Genomic DNA, 10,915 nt, shown 5'->3' with positions numbered 1-10,915 from the left:
AACCTTAGAACTTTCTGTCACTGTCCCAGATTTAATGGAGGCATGAACCCACTATCGAACATAAATACTCCCTCTTGGAGTCACAAGTATCAACTTGGCCAGAGCCTCTACTAGCAACGGAGAGCATGCAAGAACATAAATAACATATATGATAGATTGATAATCAACTTGATATAGTATTCAATATTCATCGGATCCCAACAAACACAACATGAAGGATTACAAATAGATGATCTTGATCATGATAGGCAGCTCACAAGATCTAACATGATAGCACAATGGGGAGAAGACGACCATCTAGCTACTGCTATGGACCCATAGTCCAGGGGTGAACTACTCACACATCGATCCGGAGGCGATCATGGCGATGAAGAGACCTCCGGGAGATGATTCCCCTCTCCGGCAGGGTGCCGGAGGCGATCTCCTGAATCCCCCGAGATGGGATTGGCGGCGGCGGCGTCTCTGGAAGGTTTTCCGTATCGTGGCTCTCGGTACTGGGGGTTTCGCGACGGAGGCTTTAAGTAGGCGGAAGGGCGGAGTCGGGAGAGTCACGGGGGCCCCACACGCTAGGGCCGCGCGGGCCCCCTCTAGGCCGCGCCGCCCTAGTGTGGCGGCGCCCCGTGGCCCCACTTCGTCTCCCCTTCGGTCTTCTGGAATCTTCGTGGAAAAATAGGCCCCTGGGCGTTGATTTCGTCCGATTCCGAGAATATTTCCTTACTAGGATTTCTGAAACCAAAAACAGCAGAAAACAGCAACTGGCTCTTCGGCATCTCGTCAATAGGTTAGTGCCGGAAAATGCATAAATATGACATATAATGTGTATAAAACATGTGAGTATCATCATAAAAGTAGCATGGAACATAAGAAATTATAGATACGTTTGAGACATATCAGCCTGCTCCGGCTTCTTGAGGGGCGGCTCCTGCGGTATGGGCTAAGTAGTGCACGAAGTGACACCTTTGCTTTTCTAACACCTGGGAGACCCAGGCGGATCTGCATTGGTCTTCCACCTTTATTTCCTGCTCAGGGGCGGATTGGGTGGGTTTTGATTTTTTCAGATCTAAGGCGGAATCTTCCTTGGGAAGTTCTTGCGTCTCAGATCGGATCTTCGCGATTGCGTCCTGCTCAGCGGCGGTCGCGTCAGCGCTACTTACCAGTGCGTTCCCGTCGGAATCGACGGTTTCGCCGATGAAGATGTGTATGCCGCCGATCGGGACGATGGAGAGCTTGACGGGGTCGGCCTTAGCCGGAATCCAGCACTCGTCCGGAGGGACGATCGGGAAGTTTCCGGCGTAAAGGACACGCCCCACAGCGATGGAGTTGTCGTAGCTTCCCATGGCGGAACCCTCCCGGTTCCAGCCTCCAGAAGCCGCTGGCCCCATGGTGGGCGCCAACTGTCGTTGCCTATTCGACGGTACCTCGGAGGAGAGATCCTCACGAGGGGGAGAAGAAGTAGGGGCCATAGGGCGGAGTGCACACGGGACGGTGGCACGCGATTTACCCAGCTTCGGAACACCTGCACGATGGCAAGGCCTACTGCTGCTTGTCTGAAATTATCTAGGCGCTTTCGCATTGTTACAATGAGTTGTGGTTGTGCCTCTAGGGCTCCCGGGATCCGGCTTATAAAGGCGCACAGATCTAGGGTTTACATGGAGAGTCCTAGCCGGAATACAGTTGCCTAACTACGGTACAATATCTTGCTGTGTACGTCAAGGATTCGTCTTCCTCTAAGAACGTGCTGGATCCGGATACTTCATGGGCCTTCACGGATCCGGCCTCCTTCGTAGGTCGGTTGGGATCCGGCTTCCTGTTCCTGGACTGGACTTCATCCTTCAGGATCTACAGCAACTGGGCTGCCCGATGGGCCACATGCCACATCACCATCTGTGGGCCACCCGGGCTTGCCAGATCTAGGCCATGCCGTTGATATACCCATAAAGTATACCCACAACAGGATGCCTTGGGCATCCCCAAGCTTTGACGCTTGTACCTCTTGAATATTTCTTGGGGTCCAGGGGAATCCCCAAGCTTGAGATTTTATCCATTCTTCATCTCATCACATCATTCTTATCTCCCTACACTTGAAAATTTTCTTCATACAAAACTTCACACAAGTCTCTATTAGCAGTATTAGTACAATCAAACTAAACAAATTCACTTGGGTTCAGTGATAACATATATCAAACATCTATTAAAGCATTAGCTACTATATCAACCTTTCAAAAAGCTCTTTAACCAAAAGAACTAAAAAAGAAAGAGATTTAAGAGGCAAATACAAATAGTGTAGATGACGTGGGCATTACCCTTCGGATAACTGTTATTGCCCTATCCTATACGGCCCAACTAGAGGCCCATGAAGACACTCGATGGCAAGGTGGACTACTGCATCGGTGCCGAAGAAGATTCCTTGAAGAACAAGACGAAGAGACGAAGAATACAAGGAAAGTTTAGAACTAGGGCCCTTTGTAACCTAGTCGTACCCGGACAGATCTCTCGAGACCTGGCTCCCTATATAAGGGCCAGGAGAGGGGCTGCCGAGGACACACGCAATCTTAGTAATCTTAGACACCATAAGTCTAGAGCTAGGTCCCTGCAGAACTTAGCCTCTTGACGAGATCATAGCCGAAACATTCGGCATCCCATTGTAACCCGATATTTTCATAATCAAGATCAGACAGGCAGGACGTAAGGGTTTTACCTCATCGAGGGCCCCGAACCTGGGTAAATCGCTTTCCCCGCTTGTTTGATAACCGATGTCTCGTGTCAGCCTACAGGATTCCATCTACCCTAAGCCCCAAACGGAGGGTATTGCCGAGGAGTACCCTCGACAATTGGCGTCGTCTGTGGGAAACCTGTTGGCACAAGATTCGTCGTCGGCAGATCCAGCCATGCCGTCGGCAGCTTCGTCAACGTCGTCGGCATCACCAAATTCGGGGAGTCCGATCCGATTCAGTTCCTACGAGTACACCCCGCACAACGACTCTTCCCGTTCGACTTTCTCGGGCCTGCAAGAAAACATGGGCATGACGTTCGGGAGCGTCCACTGTAACGTCAACACGGAGGGAGTTCTTCGGCTGCTGTAGTCGTTCGTCCTCAGATCAGCAAGGAAACCATCCCCACCGACTGCAGGATCGGTCATGTCGTCATCAATTGATCTTTCGGCTGGCTTGACAGACTCGACGAGTTCGTCTCCACCATCGACCCCTCAGTCGGTGTCTTCGATGTCGGTTGGATCCGATAACCCCGTATCATCGGATATGACCTCATACTACTGCCTAAACAGCGATACCAGGCACGGGTTGGGATCAAGTGACACACCGTTCATCTGCAGTGCCAGATATTCGTCAGGAGAAGACAGTGTCGACAATGTTGTTAGGGCGACCACCTGGAAAACAGCGCGTCATCAAGTCTATGCTGCCAATAACACAGGAAACACAGGGAACGGAGGAGGAGGAGATCACACCCCACGCTCCAGTAGACATATAACTTTGAAAACAGTGCCAGTAACAACAACAGCGATTACACCATCGCGGAGGAAGAATGGGCAGCTGTACTTAACAACAAGCCGCTTCCCGCCGGAACTTCGGTTGGAACCCTCAATGCCTATCGCTCTATCTTGGAGAAAAATCGGGAGCGACTATCGAACGAGCAGGCCAACCTCGAAAGACGTATGTTAGCAGCAGATCAATCTAGTGAACGACGGAGGGGCTCACGAGGGAGCGCGTCCCGAAGAAGCCAAGGCGCAGGAAAGCATCGATCAAGGCTATCCCGACTTTCGGAGGACGATGCCAGAGAAATAACGTCAAACCTATCCAAGTCCTTGGTGACTACGAACACTGCGGGTATGTTAAGGCCAAAGACCGTTGAAGGAGCAACCGCCAACCTCGCGGCATACCTCATCAACCAACGACCCGAAGGTTCTATGGCTCAAGCTCATCGGGGCGCTCTGGAAAGCCTTCCAATCCTAGGAGACATTCTGGTTCCACGAAAGGAAAAATCCACGCTTCAAGCCAGCGGCTCGAAGCACCGTTCAAGGGACGCCCGAGACGAAATCACCCAGAGTAGAATCGACAAAGCCAGGCGACGGCGAGCCGCAAGGGAGGAGTACGATAGTGACGCCTCAGAAGAAAGCCAGGAGTACGATGGAGAGATGAGGGGAGCTGATTGTTTAAGTTATAAGATCCGCGAGACAATGCCGCCCAAAAGGTTCAAACCTACTCCTACTGATGCCGCTAAGTATGACGGACAACAGGAGCCGAGGTCTTGGATAGATGATTATCTGCAGACTGTGATCCTACACAAAGGAAATCAGATAGCAGCAATGCAGTGCTTGCAACTTTACCTGAAGGATTCGGTACGGGCTTGGTTGAGAGGCATGCCGAAGGGTTCCATCAAGTCATGGGATGATCTGGTAGACGCTTTCGTCACAAACTTCCAAGCAACATACAAGAGGCCTGTTGGGATCGATGAATTACGGCATTGCCAGCAGAAGCCGAAGGAATCGATGCGTGCATACATTGGGAGGTTCACTAAACTCCTGAATGCTGCCGAAGATGTTTCCGTCGAAAGAGCAATCGATGCCTTTAGCGATGGCATTCGACGTGAAACCTACATAGAGGATCTTAGGCGCAAGAAGCCGAAGACCATAACCAAATTAATGGAAATTGCCAACAGCTGGGCTGATGGTGAAGACAACGTGAGAAGGCTTCGACCACGCAGTGACGATGAAGACGATGATGTACCAAAATTCAGCCATGGGTATCCAAGGGCGGCAACGTTTTGGATTGTCCTACACAACACACCTCAGATACTATTTACAAAATTGATCGACTCTCTCACTCTGACCATCCATTTGTGGATGATATGATGTACTGTAGTGAAGAGTTGTATCCATTGATTTAAACAAATCCTTCCAAAAATTATTGGTAAATATTTTGTCTCGGTAGAGATAATTGTCAATGGCACTCCATGCAATCTGATGATGTTATCCACAAACAGTTTGGATGCCGACTTAGCTGTATATGGGTGATGCAAGAGAAGAAAATATGTATATTTGGTCAGCCGATGCACAACTACCAGAATAGAATTTGCACCTTCAAACAGTGGCCAACCCTCAATAAAATCTAGAGTGATTTCTTGCCGGGCTTTAGTTGGTGGAGGCAAGGGTTGTAACAGGCCAGCATGTTTAGTATGAATGGGTTTTGCCTGTTGACAGATTTGGCAGTGTTTCACATAATTTTCCACCGCGATCTTGAGTCCAGGCCAGAAATAGAGTTGCTTAATTCGTTGGTAAGTTGCATGTATCCATGTCCCCCAACAACACTGTCATGTAATTAATGAAGAAATCAGCTTAGTCTGCAAAGCAAGATTTTCTCCAATATAAATTCTTCCTCTCTGAGTTATCAGACCCTTTTCCAGAGAGAAGCTTTTTTCATTGGGAGATTTGATGACAAGTTCTTGTAGCAAGGCACTGGCTATTGTGTCAGTTGTATAAGAGTTAAGTACCTCTTGCACCCAATCAGGCCTGCAACTAGACAACAAGGTAGTAGTCAGAAGGTGGCCTACTCTTGATAGTGAATCTGCAGCTCCATTATCAATTCATTTCTTGTATTTGAATTCAAACTGTAGGCTAACACGCTTTGACATAGCTTTCTTTTGTAATTCACTTGTCAGAGGTTGATCAGTTAAGCTGCACAAACTTTTGTAGTCTGTAAGGATAGTGAATGGTCCTCTCTGCAAGTATTGTCTCCATTTATCAATAGCCATAATGACCGCAAGGAATTCTTTTCCGTAAATTGACAAATTCCTATTAAAAATGCACAAAGCTTTGCTCGTGTATGCAATGGGGTGCCCCTTTCGCATGAGAACAGCATCAACACCTGAATCACATGTGTCTTTTCCATAGTAAAAGGAGCCGTGAAATCCGGTAGAGCCAACACTGGTGTGTGAATCATGGCCTGATTGCTGAAAAGCAGCATTGGCTTCCTTAGTCCAAGCAAAACACTTTTTTGTCAATAGCTGAATCAAGGGTTTAGTGATGGTGCCATAGTTTTGCACAAATTTACGGTAGTAACCGGTCAGTCCCAGGAAACCCCTAACATTTGCTGGCAATGGCCACTGTTCCATCACAAGGGTTTTGTCAGGATCTGCAGCAACAACCTTATCAAATATAATGTGCCCTAAATACTGAATGCTTGTTTGCCCAAAACTGCACTTAGATAACTTCGCAAAGAACTAAGAATTCCTCAATTGTTGTAACACCATTTGCAAATACTTTTTTTTCTCTTTTCCTAATTCTGAGCTAGCTGAAAAATCTCATTTGACCATCAATCAACTTTTGACCATCAGATTGTCCTAATCTGCGCGCATCATCACACTGAAATTTTGGACCACTTTCCTTTGTGTGAGTTCGTAAACCCATTTCTATTTTCAGCGCCCATTTTTGCAAGTTTATATTTCCATTACTCTTCTTCGTTCGTGTCCAGGATGGTGAGTCTCCCTATAATTTATTAGTGGTGGGATAATAGCAGCACATAGGAAAGATGAGTGGAAAAAAGAAAGCTAGAGAACATAAAAGTCTATGGTCTTACAAACCGCAAGCTTTTGTGACATGAGTCTTGAGTTGTTGTTACTTCCCAAAAACCTTCTATACACAATAAAAAATTCACCACAGTGCAATTATGTTACTTTTACAAATTTTCATGTTTCAGATATATTTGGTTATTGTGGGAGCACACATTTTAAGAATAAAACAATAAGAAACATAGTGTATCCTCACCGTGCAAATGCATATGTCACCTCGCTAGTTTATACTAATATGGGATAGGCACATCTGTTGCACTGTGGATGCATCATTCCACCAGAAATGCACTAGCTAATCAACGTAGTACAGGCACAATCTCTTATGTGTTGGGCGTGCCTCTAGTCTCGCTGCAGTACACTGTAACTTCTATGAGTATATATTTATTTTCCGCAACAGATACAGGGTCAACAACCTTGCCTCATGTGGACGAAATGAAAAAGTGGATGCAAAACTTCTATTAGAACTTTACCACATATTGAGCTAAGAGCTGAACATTAAGATCTGCGCATGATCCCTTTCGTTAGTCTGAACCAAAGAAACAGTCTTACATGCATTTCATTTGATAGCCGAGACAGAGGGCACATGTTGATCGAACAGATCTAGTTACTTAAGCAACAGCATAAAATTAGGCTAGAGAAATACATGAACTCAACTTTTGACAAGACAAATCGTGGACTATGGAGGGCTGCGATCAACAGAGCATTTGACATGAGGATTTGCCTCAAACATGCTATAGATTTCTTCACAATCTTGGTCGGTTGGTAAAGAAGAATCAGGGGCCAATACAACGGTCATGCTCTTCATCAAAGGCGCACATCTGAAGAGAAGCTTCAGGAGATCAACATCATTTTCAGTTCCATCCAAACCTGTAAGTTTCACTTCTTCAAGAGCTGTCAAAGAGATAATTTCATTTCTCCAGTTTTGGGGTTGATCACAAGGACAATTTGGTGAACATTCTGAGCACTGAAAGGAAAGTAAAATTTTATGAATGATTGATGCTAATAAAACCCAACAACTTATATGTCTCTCTGAACTCTGAAGAATCTCGCAGCAAAAGTTGAGAATTAATTACCACATAGTATTGTCCAATATCCACCTTGAGTCTTCGTATAGAGGAACAGACTCAAAGCAGATGCGATACAAGTGCTCCAATACCATGATTTTTCGATTGTAAATGTAACTTCAGAACAGAAAAGGCAGGAAGCTGTGCTATCTCTTGAGAAAAGGTCCGGTCAGGTAGCAACTCACCCTTCAAAATGAACAGAATGTCAAGTAAAGAAAACAAATAAAAGTCGGCAACATGTCGCAAATCTAATTCAATAAAGAAAATGGTAGCTAAATGGGAAACTAAAGAGACTGTGCTATATAAATAAAAGACAGGCTTATATGGAGAGGAAGTAGATCAGGATTCAGGAAAGAAGTTGTCAACCTCAGAAAATATATGCATCCGTAGGACGCCTACGTCCTCCTTCATCACTAGCTTCAGGTTGTGCAGACGCCATTTCTCACCAAACCCGACATTTTGCTGGTCACACAAGCAATCCCACATGATATTTTCCACCATCGGAGCTGAGAACGAAACAGTGAAATCCTCGGCCACGTTGACCCGCAGACTGAAGCGCTTAAGCACGGGGGCCATGATGTCCAGGCTATCCAGTTGGACGCCAACCGCCTTCACCACAACCGCAAGGTCTTCAATAGTGGGTGAGTGGACTTTGATACGGTTTGCGGCGGCGACATCTTCTGAGGGATAAACCTCGATCCTGAACACGCGCAGGCGAGGGCACCGACGGACCAGCTCCGCCGTGTCGACGCTGCAGCAGACGACGGACAGCTTCTCCAGCAGAGGGAACTCGACGGCCCCTGCCGGCGGGAGTAGATAAAGGCCCACCATATCCAGCTTGACCGAGGTGGCGCGCTCGAAGCAGGGGATCTCGAATGGAAAGTTGCCATCTTTACAGTTCCCCCAGAGACTGAATACGAGGTCTGCCGGCTCAAGGCGCGCCGCGGCAAGGAGCAGCGCCGAGACGAGGGCAGCGCCAAGGTGCTCATCAGGGATGTCTACCTCGAGGAAGAACAGGGCTGCGTCGGCTGCGTCGGCCGACATGTCGCGGAAGGAGAGCTCGAGGAGCTGCTTCCAGAGGCCGCGCCAGCGGCGGGAGAGGCCGCTCGTGTGGGCGGCGGCGCGGGCGCACCGGAGGCGCACGAGGATCTCCAGCAGCATCTCATCCGGAAGGGCGCTGATCCTGTCCGACCCGTCGCCATCAGGGAAGCCCGGCGGCCGTCGACTAGGGCGAGGTGGAGGCGTAGGTAGCGAGCGGAGGCGACGCCCTGACCGCAGCTCCATCTCCCAGCTCTCTCAGAAGGCGACGTAGGTACAAGTGCAGTAGTGCAGTCTGCAGTGCAGTCAGCCAGGAAGATGAAGGATAGCAGATGGGAAATGGCCGCAGGCTTTTAAGCTCTTGATTTGATTTGGAGGGGAAGCGGACACCGATGTGAGGAGTTAATGGCACCAAACTACGAATCGTCGGGTTATTAATCGCTACTCGCAAGACGAAGAGTTTCGGGGGCTAAGGGCATCTCCAACGGGGGCACCCAAACCCAAAAACGGACGTCAGATATGTTCGTTTGGGTAAAACCTGCTCCCAACGGGCGGATCTAAATTAAAAACGGACAGCTGTGGTGTCCTGCACGATCCAAAGCTGGCCAAATTTAGGAGACTTTTGGGGCGAGCCGGACGAACGCGGACGTCCATTGTATCCGTGTATGTCCGCGGCCTGGCCCATCTGACAGTGACACAAAATACAACCCCACCCTTCTCTCTCCTCTGTCTTTCTCTGTTTGCTTTTTCCCATGGAACCTCCATCCTTCCTCGCCGGATTGGATCCCGTCTAGCCAAGCTCCGCCGCCACCCTCACCTAGAGGCCCCTACCGCCGCCGCCTCCTTTTTTTTACAGCCCTGCTGGAAGTCGCCGGAGCAGAAACGAGCGCCGTCGGCCTTGATGCCGCCGAGCAAGACGAAGCCGGGGCGGAGCTCGCCGGGGCGGAACGTGGGAGCGTCCAGCTTGGGGACGAACGCGCGGAGGCCGTGGGAGCGTCCAGCTTGCCGGCCGCACGCGCGCTACAGCTCCGCCCGCGCTGTAGATCCACCCACGCCGCGCCCTGGCCGCTGCGCTCGCCACAGCGTTGGAGCGGGCCGCCCCGCGCAGCAGCTCCGCCCACGCCGCCCCACACCGGCCGCTCGCCACGCCGTTGGGCCGGCTGCCCCGCGCGCCGCAGCTCCGCCGCGCAGCAGCTCCGCCCACGCCGCTCCCTGTCCGCTGCGCTCGCCACGCCGCCCCATGCCGGCCGCTCGCCACGCTCGTTGGAGCCGGCCGCCCCGCGCGCAGCTCCGCCCACGCCGCGCCCTCGCCATGACGCCGACCACCGGCCGCCTCCCGCGAGCACGTCCGGCTGCGAGCTCGCGCCTCGCCTCGACGCCGCCCGTGCCGCGCCACCACTCGCCACGACGCCGCGCGCTCCAGCCGCTCCCGCCGCATCGCGCGCGCACGCTGCGGGGGCTAGGACGGGGCCGTGAGGAGGAAGCCGCGAACGGCACGCAAGGAAGCGGACGCGCGAGGTGCTGATCTAGCTGTTGTTGACCGCGAACGCGCGCACCACAGCAGCCAAAAGCAGGTTGCTTCTGATTTGCGAACGCACGCATGCACTTGGCCGCTAGCCTCCTTGCAGGCGGAGGAGGGCGCGCGAGCTCACCGTGGAACTCTTGCTTTTGGCCATGTGCTTGCTGCCGGTGCTCGCGCGCGCAGCCGCCGCTGATTGGGCGCGCCGGAGACGGGGCAGAGCGCGGCGACGGGCTTGCCGGGCTGTGGCGCGGCGCGGCGGAGGTCGCCGGGCCGTGGCGCGCGGGGCCGGGCTTGCCGGGGCTGTGGCGCGGCGGGGCGGAGGTCGCCGGGGCCATGGCGCGGCGGGGAGGGAGGCCGCCGGCCCGGGGCTCGACGGGGCTTGCCGGGGCGGAGCTCGACGGGGCTTGCCGGGGCGGAGCTACTACTAGTATGCTAGGAAGAAGAATACGATTTGCATCTCACACAGCGTTGGGGAATAAAAAAAGAAACGGACATCCTTATCTGTCCGCGTCTCCGGAGGCCGACCCAAACAACCAAATTCGGACGACCCAACACGTCCGTTTGGGTCGGCCGGTTGGAGATGCCATAAGGTCATCTCCAACCGGCGACCCAAACCGTGCCCGCGCGTCCGGATAGGTCGAACCGGACAAAAATGTGGCCCAGCGCGCGGACCTATCCCTAAAACGGATGGCCGCGGCGTCCGGGACGA

The 10,915-nt window shown here is 51.3% G+C and overlaps 1 protein-coding gene across 1 annotated transcript; it reads right to left on the bottom strand.

The window, feature by feature from the left end:
• Positions 1 to 7,035: 7,035 nt before the first annotated feature.
• On the bottom strand, positions 7,036 to 8,973 carry LOC127349430 (putative FBD-associated F-box protein At5g56560). The gene is made up of 3 exons (XM_051375182.2): positions 8,013 to 8,973; positions 7,656 to 7,832; positions 7,036 to 7,546 (listed from the first exon to the last, which is right to left on the bottom strand). Exons 1-2 carry the CDS (start codon positions 8,928 to 8,930, stop codon positions 7,707 to 7,709), a joined length of 1,044 nt encoding a protein of 347 aa, XP_051231142.1. The 5' UTR covers positions 8,931 to 8,973; the 3' UTR covers positions 7,036 to 7,546; positions 7,656 to 7,706.
• Positions 8,974 to 10,915: the final 1,942 nt, after the last annotated feature.

This window comes from Lolium perenne, chromosome 4 (genome assembly GCF_019359855.2).
Source record: "Lolium perenne isolate Kyuss_39 chromosome 4, Kyuss_2.0, whole genome shotgun sequence".
NCBI classification, from domain to species: domain Eukaryota; kingdom Viridiplantae; phylum Streptophyta; class Magnoliopsida; order Poales; family Poaceae; genus Lolium; species Lolium perenne.
The sequence above is the reverse complement of the archived record's forward strand: the minus strand, read 5'-3'. Positions and strand labels throughout refer to the sequence as shown.